Source organism: Protopterus annectens, chromosome 6.part0 (assembly GCF_019279795.1).
Source record: "Protopterus annectens isolate FY-2018-M chromosome 6.part0, PAN1.0, whole genome shotgun sequence".
Lineage (NCBI taxonomy): Eukaryota > Metazoa > Chordata > Ceratodontiformes > Protopteridae > Protopterus > Protopterus annectens.
Window position 1 is genome coordinate 1,708,689,496 of NC_056737.1, and position 17,882 is coordinate 1,708,707,377.

The 17,882-nt window shown below is 43.4% G+C and overlaps 1 protein-coding gene across 1 annotated transcript in view; it reads left to right on the forward strand.

Annotated features, from left to right (window-relative positions):
- SUMO1 (small ubiquitin like modifier 1) overlaps positions 1 to 17,882 on the forward strand; it is a 582,241-nt gene that overhangs the window by 179,585 nt on the left and 384,774 nt on the right. The window contains 1 exon segment of the mRNA XM_044075100.1: positions 2,610 to 2,687. Coding sequence (XP_043931035.1) covers positions 2,610 to 2,687 — 78 coding nt within the window.

The following is a 17,882-nucleotide window of genomic DNA, read 5'->3' on the forward strand; positions in this document are numbered from 1 at the left end:
TTTTTAGTTGTGGCCTAGTCTTTACCCAGTTTCTAGACAAATGCGTTATCTCAAGCTTTTCTGCTTGCAGATGAGTCACTAACTTCGAGAGCATGTCTTCGTACTTATAAGCTTCTGAGCCATTTTCTGCCAGTGGAGTTAAAAGGTGCCAGCCTTTGAGATGAAATGAGCTTGCAAGTGGCCCCACAGTTCAATCTGTAGTAGCATGTGCTTTCACTGAGGTAGTCTCAGGAGTTGCAGAATTCAGTGATTGCATAACTTTGGAGTATTCTGCAGGGTTGCTAGCTTTCAGTAAATAAAAGTCTTTCAGCTTTCCCTGGTTAGGGTTCACCACAGCTTAACTCCGGTCCGCTCATGATTGGCAGTGGATTTTTACAGTGCCGAGTTTCCAGCCCGATACCCAACCTTCAAAGAAGGCACGCCCATTCACGCTCGCACCTACTTGCATGTCTTTAGCATCACTCGACCGTGGAGAGAATATGCAGACTCCACACAGAAGGCGCTCCAGACTAGAATCGAAAGGGAGAACCTCTTGCTATGAGGCGACAACTCTTAACTGCTGCACCACCGTGGCCTACTGCCTGCTTTCAGTAATAAAAAAAATTTTCAAAATTTGATCATTTTTATAACGTTTGTACAAACATTTGTACTTTGCTTTAAAAAAAAATGCCATCCAGCATTCTTGGACTTTGGTGGCCCAGTTTTTTTCTCTTGGTAAGTTTTTTACTTTTTTTTTTTTTTTTTTTTTTTTAAGTGACACATCAGTTCTGCAGCTTACATTCTGAACTAATAAACTGTGAGGCAGTCATTTCTTAATGTTTCAGTTTTCATGCTGCATATACAGCAGTTGCAGAGTCTGAAACTCAAGCTTTCTCTGCTGTTTTTGTTGCAGAAGGTTTGCTTTGTCACTGTGGTCATACAGCTGTATCTGAACTTGCTGTTTGAGGTCTTGGTTGATCCACTTCAGCTGTAAGAAACAGACCTGTGCCTCACACAATACTGCTTAAAAGGAGGGGGCTGGGGTACCAAAAAAAAAAAAAAAAGACAGGTGAAAGCTGTTTATCAACAGGACCTAACAGTAAGACATCTAAGTTTTCCGGACAGTTTAAGCTGTAAAATGAAGTAGAATGCAGCATTTAGAAATGTACTACTGTGTTCACAAAGTGAAGTGTTGAATTGTTTGTGGTATATTATAAGCAGAATACAAGTACAAGGATGTAAAACAATCTTCAAGTAGCTTAGTATAAAGAGGAATTGGCTGTAGTACACTGGCTTTCACAGTTGCTTGAGGAACAGAGAGAGGATATGAGGATTTTTTTAAAAGATGAATACGCCTTTCAAACCTATATAAAATAAGTAATTAAAACGTGTGATTAGAAGATGACCGGGAAGTTTCAAAATAGCCAGTCTTTTATAAGGAAAACCAAAAGTAGGGAGCTAAAAAAAAATAATAGGTTTGCAACTCTCCTCAGATGTTCAACAACATTAGTTATCAAAGCTTTTAATTATGAAAAGGTCTGATATCAGTTGTTGATCATTTATTGAAAATTAAAAACACTTCAAATATTTACAGGGCAGTCTTTCAGGAAGTGGGTGCTGCTTAGGATCTATGCTTACACGTGTGCAATTTCGTTCTGCAGTTGGATTGTTTGTTTACTTCAGGTTGCTAGACCGGAGAGGCAAGAATATTTGCAAGTTTGTTAATGTGTAGTTCATTTGCATGATAAACTTCTTAAGTTGCAGAACTTTGAGCAAATTAAATTCATGAAAGTGGATAATAGAGTACTTTGACTTTATTAAACTATGAACAAATATGGGAAATGTCTCTCAAATCTGTGTAACCTTTTATTTTGCTATTGGCTTCATGTCAGCTTTGTGAAGGTCATTTCGGTATATGTTTGATGTAAAGCAAAATCATTGAAAATGACTTCCAGCAAATCTTTGGGCAAGTTCCCTTGTGTCCCTTCATTGGGGGGCACCCCCACAGCCCCCAAACATACATATAGCAACTCGAAGAAATATCAATGTCCCTTAGTGCTGAAAGTGATTGACTTCTGTACTCTTGCTTACGTTGTACATATAACACACAGGTCTAGCTCCCTTGCCATCAAAGTTGTCAGAAAAAAATGCAAATTTCTTGATGGCTATCAGCAAAACAATTTGAGAGTTTGTAACACTTGTACTGTGTAGCACTAATTAGTAAACAACTTTACAGTATTTACTTTAAGAATATGTCACAGGAAGTATTTTGCCACAGTTCACTTGACGTTTCCCTGCCAAATTCATCCTTACGGATGGAGGGTATTTATATATGCCTTCCTGCACTCTGCATTGGCGTAAGTCTTGTATGTAGCTTAAAAGAACAGTCTACTGCTAATTGAGTAGCTGCTCTGATTAGTCTATTGAGCACTGAGGCAAATGATGCAAGGTATGATATGGGATATTGTGAACAGTGACTGAAATCCAAGACTGTATCTAGGGCCTACAATTAATGTTGTTTTAGCTTCACCTCTTATGTTGTATTGTGTGGCATTCTTAACCAAATGCATATATATATATATATATATATATATATATATATATATATATTTTTTTTTTTTATTTTGCAGGAGGCTAAGCCTTCATCTCAAGATCTGGGGGACAACAAAAAGGATGGAGAATACATCAAACTTAAAGTTATTGGACAGGTGGGTCCACTATGTGTGAAAATTGGTCCACAGCTCTAGACGTGAGTGTTGGTTTACATGCTTTATTTTAACTTTTTTGAAATACCACGTTTATTTTTTCAAAATCAAGATTGCTTACAGTAGAGTATAGTCACACTGGTCCCTTATTCATCTGCCCTTTTTTAACCTATCATTTTAGATATTTGTGATTAACACGTTATCTGCCTACTGTACGATTCTGGACTGGTGTACTTCAGAACTTTGAGGTACTTTCTTTGGTAGTTTTTGCCAAGGCTAACTGGTTCCAGAAAATTGTAAACAGCCATGCAGGATGTATCTGTTACGTGGATAGAAGTGTGTGTTAGTATTTTATTTCATTTGAGGTGGGGTTGAAGGCGCTCGGTGGAGCTTGGAGCAACTGTGAACCCCTGAGCTTTGAATAGGCCTTATTCACCAGATTGGAGAGAGAGAGAGAGAGACTTATTTTGTTTGCTTTTCTGTCATGGAGCTTGGCTCCTCTGCTAATTACATTGTAAAATGTGTGTGTCTTCTGTCTCTATCTATGTGTGTGTATATAAAAATGTGTGTACATATATATAATTATTGAAACACATGTGCCCGGTAGGAAGGTAGCTAGAATAAAGAAGCTGAACCACGACAAAGTAAAATCTTCTTTTTTAATACAAAATGGTGAGTGCTTTCACAATGGTAACCATTGCTTCATCAGGCAGTTCATTCAAACAGCAACAGCACTTAAATACTCATTACTAGAACAACCAATCCTAAGTGCTGTTGCTGTTTGAATGAACTGCCTGATGAAGCAATGGTTACCATTGCGAAAGCGCTCACCATTTTGTATTAAAAAAGATTTTACTTTGTTGTGGTCCAGCTACCTTCCTACTGGGCACTTGTGTTTCAATATTTTCAACTACTGGACTGGTTTGGATTTATTTGTTTGCTGCTTATATATATAAATGTGTGTGTGTATGTGTGTATATATATATATATATATATATATATATATATATATATATATATATAAATGTGTGTGTGTATATATATATATATATATATATATATATATATAATGTGTGTGTGTATGTATATGTGTATATATATATATATATATATATATATATATATATATATAATGTGTGCGTGATGCCCATGCCCTGGCCCAGCAATCAAGGAGCCTCAATCCTCACCACTAACACCAGTGAGGGGCGTCTCGTATATGTGGAAAGGATAACAAATGCACACAGTAAAGTGCAGTTTCCCTTAAGAGCACACACAGATCACAGTCAGTCCGGGGCTAGTTGCTCCCAGTTCCCCAATAAGACTCCCCTCTGGCACAGCTGTAGGTCCAGATCACAGCCTAGCTGGGCAAGCTAAAATCGCCAGCACCCACTCTGTCCAATCAGTGCTTCGTGTCCCAGCCCAAGTAGCTGACACACACACACTTTGAGATAAGAGTTTACCACACAGACACTTCTGGGGAAGGCCTTTTCACCCAGACTATACGGTAGTAATTACTGCCACCACCCAGCTAATATTTATCAACTACTCAAAGGCCCTTAAAAGGATATCCAATTATTACTGTGCAATATTAATGTCTAATTGGTAGTATAGCCCAGGGCTAAAGCTATTAGAGTGGCCTTGTACAATTTTACCAAAGGCATGCAAGTACTCTTAAGAACTTAAATTATCTCTACACAAACCAGCCACAGTTAAAATGTTTTAATAATAAATAATTAAAACCACAAGACAATACTTTGTACTACACAGTGCTAGTCAAAAGAGTTCAGAGATCACACAGAAATACTTAAAATAAATCAGTAGTACAGATGTTCTTCGTGTTTCACTGTTGCAGTCATTACATTAGGGTAATCCTGCTGGCAGGTTGCCCTCAGTCGGCCTGAATTCCAAAGTCCTGGGTCCTCTGTAGGCTGCTGTCTCCCCTTCCCTGACGTCAGGTCGTCAGGGGTATAAAAGATGCGGCAGACGCCATTTTCTTTAGTCTTTCTTGCCGCACAGTGCCCGAGGCAGAAGCAGTTTGCAAGTGCCGGTTGGCCAACTCCTGAGATTTTCATGTTAGAGTTTCAGATCCAAAGTCTTCAATAAAGCAAAGTACCCCGTTGGGGAAACTTTTTTCGTGCTCCAGACCAATGTCAGAAAAAGTTAATAATTTTATTTCTTGTGGAAAGCAAATACCTCATAAGGACTTTCATTCTTACTGTATTCCTTGCCTAGACACTGATCACAACGTTGCTGGTTGTCAGTTTTGTGCTAGATTTAACCAACGCACTATTAAGCGTCGGTATGATTTTGCTTTAAACTATTTTGGACACTGGTTTAATTATCCAGAAATGTCGTTGGATAGCCATCCGACTACCTGAGTTCACAAAAAACGCAAAGAAAAGGAGAGAGATAGACAACCGAGGCCCAAAACCGACGACGAAGCTTCTCCTAAGCCAGTCGCCGGTTCTCAGTGAGGTGCTTTCGCAGCCCCTGACGCCCGCTACTTTAAAGTCACAGGACGCTACCGACTCCCACGTGGAGTCGGCCATGCCACTGGAAACTCAAGGTATTGGAGCCTCGGATACTATTCCTTCAGATGGGCCCAGAGCCGCTGAGCAGGCATCAGCTTTTGAGGGTGTATTCAGACCTAAGCATCTTTACATTAAACCATCCTCAGCTTCAAAGGCAAAGACTAAAGCACCTTTTAAAGCAAAGAAACAAACTCAAGAGCCACGTGGACAGGCCTCTATGCCCAAAAAACAGATGCTCAAAATGGCCAAGGACTTAATTACCTTGATCAGGGGTTCCCGTCCCCTCCTGATAAGAGGCCTAGGCAAGAGACTGACTGAGTCTTCAGGTCAGGTTTCTATTTCTTCTGATTCCTCTTCTGATCAGGAATATTCTCTTCCCCCTATGAGGATTCTGATGCTGAAGAATCTGTACCTTCAGCTTCTCCACCAGAGGACTATTCATTTGGGGAAACCTTGCATACCATGAGGGAGCATTTCCACTGGGATAGCCAAGATTTTTCATAATCTGAAAAGAGGCTCAGGGATTTTCTTTTACTACCTCAACACAGGCCTCTAGCCATTCCACCTGTGTTAGATATTGTAGATGATGTGTTTTCGGAGTCTAGTCTTACCCCTGACTCCTTACCTGCAGCTCCTGTTAAGCCTGACAGATATTACACGGTTTCTGACGCTCATAAATTTCTTTTTAAAAACCCTGCTGCAGACCCAGAAACTATTTTACAAGGTCCCAAAGGAGTTAAGGCTTCCGCTGCAAAAACCTCTACCCCCTCTGACAGAGATTCTAGGGCACTGGATAGATGGGGAAAAAGGTTTCCACATCTGTTACCTTGGCTATAAGGGCCTTAAACTGTCAGTTTCATATGCTCAAATATCAGCAACATGTCATGGCATTGCTAAAACAGAAAATGTTATTAAACTCTGAATGTGCAGAAAACAAGGAAATGCAGGATTTATAAGTTGGAAAGCGTACTTTGCAATGTGGTTTTGATTCTTTGGAGGCCTCCTGCAGGGCCGCAGTTACGGATTCTGTAATTAGGAGACATGCTTGGTTAAAGGAACAAAATCTTCCTGAGCATGTCAAAGTTAAATTATTAGATGCACCTTTACAGCATAATACTTTGTTTGGTGTTAAGGCAGAGGAGGTGTTTAAGAAAATGGAGGACAGCTAAATCTATGCAAACTGTCAAAGATTTTTTACAAGTACAGCCACCTAGGTTTAGTAGACACTGGCCTACAAAGAATTGGTCCTTTCCTGTGTCAGACCTCAAAGGGGCAGATCCAGATGCCCTAGAGGCAGATCCCAGGCGCAAGGTTCCTACAGGTCAAAGCAATGGGGTGCTTCTACCTACAAAGTTGGAGAAGACAAATCACAACCATACAGGAAACAGTCCCAATGACTTCCCCCTGCCTGCACCAAGCACTTATCGCCTGGCAGCACCCTTAGGGGGAAGATTAGCACTTTTTTTCCCTCAAAAGTTGGTACATTATAACTCAGGACAAGTGGGTTCTAAATATCATGTCACAAGGGTACAAGTTCCATTTCCATACCCTGCCAAAGGCAAACGGTTGGCCAGATCTGCCAAAAAATCAATGGGCAGAGGCACAAAAACAAGTCTCATCCCTCATCGACATGGGGGCCATTCAACAAGTACAAGAGCAGGGACAAGGATTTTACTCAAGACTGTTTCTGGTACCCAGAAAGGACAAGACCTGGAGACCAATACTGGACCTATCTATTCTGAACACATTCCTGGATATACCAAAATTCAAGATGATGACTTTGCAGCAGCTTTTACCCATGCTGGGCAAGAACGCTTGGCTGGTGACTCTAGACCTAAAAGAGGCATACCTGCGTGTCCGAATCAGACAATTATGCAGAAGATGCCTCCGATTCAAGGCTGGCTCAATGTGTTACCAATTTTCTGCACTGTCCTTTGGCTTATCTACTGTGCCCAGGGTCTTCACCAAGTGCCTGGCACCAGTAATTGCATTCTGCAGGCAAAGAGGAATACAAATATATCCTTACTTGGACGACTGTCTAATTCAAGCAGAGAACAAGGACATTCTTCTACAGCATCTGGTGTTTGTGAAAAGACTTCTAACATGCCTAGGGTATACAGTCAATGGAAAAAAAATCAAAACTAGTACCCCCTCAAGAGATAATATTCCTGGGTGCAAGCTTAAATACAACTGCCCAGATGGCTTATTTCACGCCAGACAAATAAATGCAACTGACTACCTATTTCAAAATGTTGGCAAAAATGGCCCAGTCATCTGCAAGAAAAATTCTGCAGGCTTTGGGCTTCATGGCATCCTGCATCCTACTAATTCCATATGCAAGACTGCATATGAGGAAACTTCAATGATACCTAAAAAGTGTTTGGACTCAACATTGTCACAGCCTGGAAAACAATGGTTACTCTCATTCCCTGCCTACAGCAGGAGTTTCGATGCTGGGCAAAGGCTCGTCACCAAAACAAGGGACAGCCATTCACATTACCCCAGCCAGGCAGACACTAACAACGGATGCATCAGATTATGCGTGGGGGTCCCACATGGCAGGAAGATGCATTCAGGGGACATGGTCCTCAACCGAAATGCATCTACATATCAATCAAAAAGAGATGCTAGCTGTTCAGAATGCCCTGACAGCCTTCAAGGACCTACTTCATCCGGGACAACTACTGATAAAGACAGACAACACCACGGTCATGTGGTATATAAACAAGCAGGGGGGCACACATTCTTACCCCCTTTGCAGACTAGCCATGACTTTGTGGGACACAGCATTAACTTACCAAGTACATCTGCAGGCACGATTCCTGCCAGGAAGGAAAAATACTCTGGCAGACTAAGCAGAAACCTCATGGATCCCCATGAGTGGCAGCTGGATCCACAAGTCTTCAGCATGATAACAAGGAAATGGGGATGCCCGGACATAGATCTATTTGCCTCCTCTCACAACTACCAACTAAAAAGATTCTGCACATGGACTTATCACGGACAAGCGTGGAAAGTGGACACCCTATCTTTCAGCTGGAAAAAACTTTCAGTGTATGCCTTTCCCCCCACTGCCTCTCCTCCCCAGGGTACTCCTAAAGGTCAGATAGGAGAAGCCAAAAATGATACTGATTGCCCCAGACTGGCCCCGCCAGTACTGGTTCCTAATCCTAATTGAGCTTGTCTCAATGCCCAGCTTGGACCTTACCTCAAATACCTCATCTACTGTCCCAGCAAAACAATCCGATCCTGCACAGCCAACTCAGGTCTTTAAACCTGGCAGCATGGCGGATAATTTAGTCATACAAAATGCACCTCTCAGTAAAGCTGTTGATGGAGGTCATTTTGGAGGCCAGAAGGCCTAGTACTAGAAAATCTTATGCTGGAAAATGGAAGAGATTATATGCTTAGAACCAGGCACAAGGAACTGATACAGCTGTGCCAAATATTCCTCGGATTTTACAATACTTAACTGAGATGCTGGACAAAGGCCTATCTTTTTCATTTATTAAAATTCATGCCTCTGCCATTTCGGCTCATTACAATACAGAGCCACTAATCTCTTCTCATCCCTTATTAAAACAGCAGAGGAGCCAAAAATGTAAGTCCTCCAAGGAGATCACCAATGCCTGCATGGGACCTTCAACTATGTCTTGGAAAAACTCACCCTGCCTCCTTTTGAGCCAGCTGCTACTGCTGATATAAAGTTTTTATCTTGGAAAACAGCTCTGTCCTAGCAGTAACTTCTGCAAGACGAGTTTCAGAGCTACAGGCACTCATAGCTGTGGAACCTTTTATCATTTTTTATCCAGACAGCCTGTAGCTTGTGTACAAGTGAGCTTTGAAGGTGTTTTGTAGTCTACATCAGCCACACAGTGTTCAGATCACAACTGTTTTATTTCTTTTGTTAGCTTAGTTAGTCAGGGTGAGCAGGCAGCATGTCAGTGGAGGAGTATGGTAACCTGACAAGGAGCCAGCTGGCAGAGATGTGCCAGGCTATGGAACTGGTGCATGGAAACCTGACTTGGATACAGCTGCATCAGGGTTTCTCTGAGGACAAACCCAACATTTATGCCTAAGGTGGTGTCCAGTGTGGCTCTTAACCAAACTATTCATCTGCCAACTTTTTATTCAAATCCACAGAACAAGGGGGAGAGAATTCTGCATTCTTTGGACGTACACAGACAGCTTAGATTCTACTTGGACAGAACCAAAGTTTTCATAAAGACAGAGCAGTTACTAGTGGCATATGCTGCAGGATCACAAGGAAAGGCTATCTCAAAGCAGACCATTTTAAAGTAGATAGGCCACTGCATTCGTTTCTGCTACTTACACCATGGCAAGCCAGTGCCTAAGGGCATTAGGCCACATTCAACCAGAGCTGCAGCCACTTCTGCAGCTTTTCTCAGGGGAGTACCAACCAAGGACATTTTAGAGGCTGCTACTTGGAGTTCAGTGCACACTTTTACTAAGCACTATCATCTGCCACTTTACTCTAAATCCAGGGCAGGCTTTGCCACTGCAGTTCTGCAGGGCCTCATAGCCGCTCCTAATGCTGTTGGCTCCAGCCTCCCATCCATAGCTTTGGGACTCTACCCAAATGTAATGACTGCAACAGTGAAACACAAAGAACATAGTACAGTTGTTGTGTACACTTACCATAAATGTAGATGTTCGAGTGTATTCACTGTTGCAGTCCAGGTTACCCTCCCGCCATCCCCCTTTCTTGTGATGGAACCTATCTGGTGTATTTGCTGGTAGATGAAGGTGTATATATATATATATATATATATATATATATATATATATCGGCCGCATCTTTTAATCCCCTGACATCAGGGAAAGGGCGACAGCAGCCGACCCAGGACTTTGGAATTCAGGCCGACTGAGGGCAACCTGCCAGTAGGATTACCCTAATGTTATGACTGCAACAGTGAATACACTCGAAAATCTACATTTATGGTAAGTGTACACAACTGTACTTTCTGACATCACAGAAAAACAGTCTAAACCTTCTAATGTCTAGCTCTCTAAAAGAAAACACAAGTCTAAGATAACTTACATAAGACAACAGGCAGTTCTGAGTTGGATAGTCTGACAAAAGTGCTTACAGTCTCTCTCTGAGCAATAGTTTTTAAAATCACTAACAAACATTTCTGCTGGGCCCTCCTAGATTACATCCCTTTTCACAGTTATGTTTCCAGGTATACACATTACATCATTATTGACACTTAGCCTGGGGTTCCTAGGCCAACTGACTACATGATTCAGCAAGCTAACACCTGCTCAGGAAGCTACAACAATGAAAGACATTTTACATGTACACTCTAGTAATTCTTCTTTAAGTTAAAACAATAGAAAGAATGCGCTAGCCCAGACCAAATGGCTCAGAGCTCTGAAGATTGAAAGGACATACAAGACATAATTTTAATTTCATAGAACGGATGTGAAATGCTTGACTTGGTTTTCTTTAAAGCAGAGGGCAGTGTTGCCACATTATTGCAGTTCAACATTTACCAGCCTATTCTTTCATTTAAGAAAACAAGCTTGTAGTTCAACATTCATATTTAAAAATGGTAGAATTATGTATAAAATTCTATTTGGCTTGGCTGGTGGCCTTCACATACCCCCCCCCCCCCGGAGAACTCAAGCTAGTTTTCCAAGTGACCCTTGAGAAACGCCGCTTGAGAGGGTTAGGTCTATCTGAGTGTACCTCACCCCAGTCCCTGTCTTGAGAGCCCATCTGCATTCGCATTGCTACTCCCACTGCGGTGCTGCACTAACATATATGCTTGCAACCCCAGGCTCCATCTTAGCAACTTGGCATTTTGGTGGCTGGCTCTGTTTAACCATGTTAGGGGGTTGTGCTAACAGTGAATTTCCTTTCATACAGATAAGGCTGGAGTTTCTGCAGTGCCCACACTATGGCTAGATATTCAGTAGCATTACTCACTGAGTTGGAGCCTACGACTGAGATAAACCACTGTGTGCTCTTCCCCCTCTGAAGAAATCTGGCTAAGTACAGCCCCCACCCCATGGTTTGAAGCATCCACATGCACAACAAATTCTTTGCTGTAATCTGGACTGGCTAACACAGGGGGTCCTCCCAAAGGTTCTTTAAGTTTCTGGAATGCCTGCTCACATGCTGGGGTCCACACTGCCTTATCTGGCCTGTTCTTCCTTGTCAGGTCTGTGAGGGGAGCATCTATGGTACTATAACTGGGGGCGAACTTTCTGTAGTACCCTGCTGTCCCTAAAATGCCCTCACCTGCTTTTTAATAACAGGTGCAGGCCATGCTTGAATGGCTTCCACTTTGCCAGGTTCTGGCCTTATCTTACCACTCCCCATGTCCTAGGTAGGAGACCTCCGCCATACCCACCTGACATTTACTCGGCTTAATGGTCAACCCTGCCCTCTCTAGTCTGCCCAGCACCTCCCTGACATGCTGAAGGTGCTCTGGCCAGGAGTGGCTGTAGATGGCAATATCATCTAGATAAGCAAGGGCAAACCGTCCTACTAGCATATTATCTACCAGCCTCTGGAAAGTCGCTAGGGCATTCTTCATCCCAAAGGGCATCTTTGTGAAGTCATGCAAGCCAGAGAAAGTCACAAAGGTCAACTTCTCTCTAGCACTTGGAGTCAAGGGCACCTGCCAGTAACCCTTGGTAAGATCAGTGGTTGTAAGATACTTAGCCCCACCCAGCTGCTCTAGGGCCTCATCTGTCCTAGGCATGGAATAAGCATTTGACTCTGTGTGAGTATTTAATTTCCTGTAGTCCACACAGTACCTGGTGCTGCCAACCTTCTTTGGCACTAGCACCACTGGGGAGGCCCAGGGACTGTTGGATTCTTGAATCGTCCCTAGTTCCAACATCTCCTGTACCTCCTCCCTCAGGGTCTGTCTGACTCTCTCAGGCACCTTATAAGGGGCCTGCCTAATAAGCCTTTGGGGTCCTGTATCCAACTGGTGCTGCACCAGGTGGGTGCACCCTGGTTTCCCAGTGAACATGTCCCCATAGTCCTGCAATACTGCTCGGATTTCTCGAACCTGGGTAGGAGATAGATGCTGGGACATTGCTACCCTTTCCAGTGAGGTGTCAGCCCGAGCCTCACTGAGGAGATCAGTCCCCAGATCTCCCTTAGACTCCTTCTGCAATCCACTGCAAATGCTCAGCACAAGGGCCTCCCTGTCATGATAAGGTTTCACATGCTAACATGGTACAATTTGTGCCCCTGCTGTCTGCCTAGCAGTTCCACCATGTAGTTAACATCACTTACCTTTCTTACCACCTTGTAGGGTCCCTCCCCAACTACTTGCAGCGTGTTGTCTGACAGGAATGAGAACCATTACCTGCTGCCCCACAGCATAGTCTCTAGCTCGAGCATTCCTGTCATACCACACCTTTTTCTGTTGTTGGGCTTCTGCCAGGTTCTCTTGGGCCAAGCCCATGAGTTCCCTGAGCCTTGTCCTGAGGTTTAGGACATATGCCACAACAGACTGCTTGTGAGACTCGCACTCACCTTCCCACTCGAATTAAATCTAGAGGTCTCCTCACTCTGTGCCCATATAGCAACTCGAAGGGTGAAAAACCTGTGGATTCCTGGGGAACTTCTCTGTAAGCAAATGGATTGGGCAAATATTTGTCCCAGTCCCTCTTAAACTGATCTGCAAATTCCCGTAGCATGGACTTGATTGTAGAGTTTAACCTCTCAACAAGACCATTAGTCTGGGGATGGTAGGGGGTGGTCTTCATGTGCTTCACCCCAAAGGACTTCCACAGACAAACCAGCAGGTCTGACATGAAATTGGCACCTCTGTCGGTCAGTATTTCTTTTGGGAAATCTACCCTGCTGAAAATCTCTAACAAAGCATTTGCCACCTTCTCTGCCTCAGTGGGAGACAAAGCTACTGCCTCAGGGTATCGTGCAGCATAATCCACTACCACTAGGATATACTTTTTCCCTGTGGAACTTTGGGTAGTCAGAGGGCCTACAATATCCATCGCTACCCTCTGAAATGGCTACTCAATCACAGGCAAAGGCATCAAAGGAACTCTCACCTAGTCTCCTGCCTTGCCTACCTTTTGGCACTGCTCACAAGTCCTGCAGTACCTTGTTACATCTCTGGAAATTCCAGGCTAATAGAAGTTCTGCATAATATGCCTCTTTGTATGTTTTATGCCCATGTGACCTGCAAAGGGAATATCGTGGGCTATGGCTACAAGTGCCAGACTGTAGGCTCTAGGCACTACCAACTGTTGTACTCTCTCACCTTCTAGCGTTCCCTCAGGGGTCCACTCTCTGTATAATAACTCTGTCCCAGTGTACAGATTCCCCCTTTCCTTGAGAATCAGGTGCCTCCCTAGCTACCTACCTCAGGCCTTGCAGTGTAGGGTCTGAGAACTGAGCCTGTCTCAACTCTCTCCTTTTAACCCTTCCCAGGTCCCCTTCCACAGGAAGTCTGATATCCTCTGACAGCGGTGCCTCACTGTCAGCCTGGGTACTACTACTCACTTATGCCTTTGCAGTCACGCTCTCCAAGGGAACATCAGTACCCACAAGCAGCTGTGGCTCACCTTCAGTCTCACTGCTGCAGACTAGCTTCCCTCCCTGAAGTAACCACCTCACCAGTCCTTTCTGCAAGTATGCAGTCTGTCTGGGTCTCTCCCAGGCTACCAGACCCACATGCTTGTCTTCTAACCTCACTGCGTGTAACTGCATAAGCACATGGTACTGCCACATCCAAATCCTTCCTTCTGAGGACATCTGCAGGATGGTTTAGTACCCCTCTTGTCTCAAGACAACATACTATTAGCATTTTGCCTTTTCCACTTACTAGCTCCCTCACTTTTGGTTCCCCACTTTGCCTCTGTGGACACCTGTATGCCACATGACCCCACTGGTTGCATTCAAAACCTTTAACCCTAGCTCCTGGACGTGTACCTGAACTAGTGGCTTCCCCTGCTACTGGCAGATTCTGTGGTGGCAGTCTGTGCTGCCCACCATGGGTTATTTTACACCCATGAGCAGTACTGGGGGTCCCCTTCCTGTGCAAGGCTGCCCTACTTGCCAGGTATAGGTCTCCCTGCTTCCTCAACTCATCTGAAGTAGCACATTGTCTATCAGCTAAGCAGATCCACATGTCCTCAGGCAAAGTGCTAAGGGCTTGTTCCCTCACCAAAAGGTCTGCCAGCCTTTCAAAAGTGGTGACCTGACATCCACTCACCCACCTATGGAAATAAGTGCTCAGTTCAGCAACCTATTCACTCACACACTTTCATCTGCCTTGCATCTATGCTCATAAAACTTTTTCCTATATGTTTCAGGTGTTCGCTTAAACAGTTCTAAAAGACATTTCTTAGCAGTATAATCAAAACATGCAATGTCATTTTAGCTAATGCAGTTAAAGCTTTACCATGGAGTAAGCGGGTCAGGGACCATAGCCAGAATCCTTGGCCAACTTCTTACTGTTTACATACCCTTTCAAACATATGAATGAAACTATCAAAATGATCCCCCTCTTTAAACTGTGGAAGAAACGTACTGACCTTTTGTGCTTCTGTGGTCCCTTCCCCATTACCTCCATGACTCTGGTGAAGAGTCAGCATCCCCTTCTCATGCTGCCTCTGTCTGTCTTGTTCCTCAGCTTGCAGACATAAGTTTCTCATTCTCCTCACCCTGCAAATGTCGCAGTCTCTCATTTGCTTCTAATTCCACATGCCTGGCCTCCAACTCAAATCTCTTTAACTCCAGCTGGATTTTTAAGTCCACTGCAGAACAGTTGAGCTGTCCATTCTCCGAGGGAATTAGATCTCCACTCCCAGTCTGATTGTCCTCCTGGTTGCTATTTTCTAATGCAGTTGTATCAAAGTCAGATTTCCATGCACCAGTTCCCTAGCCTTGCACATCTCTGCCAGCTGGCTCCTTGTCAGGTTCCCATACTCCTCTGCTGACATGCTGCCTGCTCACCCTGACTAACTAACTAAGCTAACAAAAGAAATAAAACCGTTGTTATCTGAACACGCGTGGCTGATGTAGAGTACAAAACACCTTCAAAGCTCACTTGTACACAAGCTACAGAATTCACTCTACCACACCACTACAAGCCAGTTAGTATTTGCCAACCAATTAATATATGGTGTGGATATCCCACAGCTGCCAAACACAAATGTGTGAGGCCCGTGCCCTGGCCCAGCAATCAAGGAGCCTCAGTCCTCACCACTAACACCAGAGAGGGTGTCTCATATATGAGGAAAGGATAACAAATGCACACAATAAAGTGCAATTTCCCTTAAGAGCTCACAGAGATCAGTCAGTCCAGGGCTGGTCGCTCCCTTGGTCCCCAATAAGTCTCCCCACTGGCACAGCTATATGGTCCAGATCTCAGCCTAGCTGGGCAAGCTAAAATCTCCAGCACCCTCTCTGTCCAACCAGTGCTTTGTGTCTCTGCCCAAGTAGCTGACACTCTCTTTCTTTCTCTCTCTCTCTGTCTTTGTCTCTCTCTCTCTGTCTTTGTCTCTCTCTCTCTGTCTCTCTCTCTCTCTCTCTCTCTCTCTCTCTCTCTCTCTCTCTCTCTCTCTCTCTCTCTCTCTGTCTCTCTCTCTGTCTCTCTCTCTGTCTCTGTCTCTGTCTCTGTCTCTGTCTCTGTCTCTGTCTCTCTCTCTCTCTCTCTCTGTCTCTGTCTCTGTCTCTCTCTCTCTCTCTGTCTCTCTCTCTCTCTGTCTCTCTCTCTCTCTCTCTCTCTCTGTCTCTCTCTCTCTCTCTCTGTCTCTGTCTCTCTCTGTCTCTCTCTCTCTCTCTCTGTCTCTCTCTCTCTCTCTCTGTCTCTGTCTCTCTGTCTCTGTCTCTCTGTCTCTGTCTCTCTGTCTCTGTCTCTCTGTCTCTGTCTCTCTGTCTCTGTCTCTCTCTCTGTCTCTCTCTCTGTCTCTCTCTCTGTCTCTCTCTCTCTCTGTCTCTCTCTCTCTCTCTCTCTCTCTGTCTCTCTCTCTCTGTCTCTCTCTCTGTCTCTCTCTCTCTCTCTCTCTCTCTCTGTCTCTCTCTGTCTCTCTCTCTCTCTCTCTCTCTCTGTCTCTCTCTGTCTCTCTGTCTCTCTGTCTCTGTCTCTGTCTCTGTCTCTGTCTCTGTCTCTGTCTCTGTCTCTCTCTGTCTCTCTCTCTCTCTCTCTCTGTCTCTCTCTGTCTCTCTCTCTGACTCTGTCTCTCTCTCTCTCTCTCTCTCTCTCTGTCTCTCTCTCTCTCTCTCTCTCTCTCTCTCTGTCTCTCTCTCTCTCTCTCTCTGTCTCTCTCTCTCTCTGTCTCTCTCTCTCTCTCTGTCTCTCTCTCTCTGTCTCTCTCTCTCTCTCACACTGAGATAAGAGTTTACACAACCACTCAGACACTTCGGGGGAAGGTGGCAAAGGTTCTCTAGCGGTGCCCCTTTTACCCAACTATACAGTAGGAATTACTGCCACCACCCAGCTAATATTTATGAGCTACTCAAAGGCCCTTAAAAGGGTGTCCAATTATTAGTGTGCAATATTAATATCCAATTGGTAGTACAGCCCAGGGCTAAAGCTATTAGAGTGGCCTTGTACAGTTTTACCAAAGGCATGCAAGTACTCTTAAGAGCTTAAATTATCTCTACACAAACCAGCCACAGTTAAAAGGTTTTAAAATATTTAATAATAAAACCACAAGGCAATACTTTCTACTACACAGTGTTAGTCAAAAGAGTTCAGAGATCACACAGAAATACTTAATATAAATCAGTAGTACAGTTCTGACATCACAGAAAAACGCTTAGTCTAAACTTACTAATTTCTAGCTCTCTAAAAGAAAACACAAGTCTAAGGTAACTTACATAAGACAACAGGTAGTGCTGAGTTGTATAGTCGGACAAAAATGCTTAGTCTCTCTCTGAGCAATAGTTTTTAAAATCACTAACAAATATTTCTGCTGGGCCCTCCCAGATTGTATCCCTTTTCACACTTGGGTTTCCCGGTATACACATTACATAATTTTTGACACTTAGCCCTGGATTCCCAGGCCAACAGACTACATTATTTAGCAAGCTAACACCTGCTTAGGAAGCTACAAACAATAAGACATTTCACATGTACACTCTAGTAATTATTCCTTAAGTTAAAACAATAGAAAGAATGTGCTAGACCAGACCAAATGGCTCAGAGCTCTGAAGATCGAAAGGACATACAAGACATAATTTTAATTTCAAAGAACAGATGTGAAATGCTTGACTTAGTTTTCTTTACAGCAGAGGGCAGTGTTGCCACATTGTTGACGTTCGACATTTAACATCCTATTCTTTCATTTAAGAAAACAAGCTTGTAGTTCAACATTCATATTTACAAATGGTAGAATTATCTATAAAATTCTTTTTGGCTGGGCTGGCGGCCTTCACATTTCTACCAGTCTTCACATTTTGTATGTAATATATATATATATATATATATATATATATATATATATATATATATATATATATATATACACATGTGTGTGTGTATATGTATTTCAGAAGATCGACTCAATAGAAAGTAACTTCATTCATTTGACACCGTGTAATTGACTTTCTGAAAAGTCAAGCAACACAAAACAACAAAAATCTCCATTTTTGCAGGGGCAAGCCCCCATGCACCCCCCCCCCCACCTGCATATTATATATACTAAC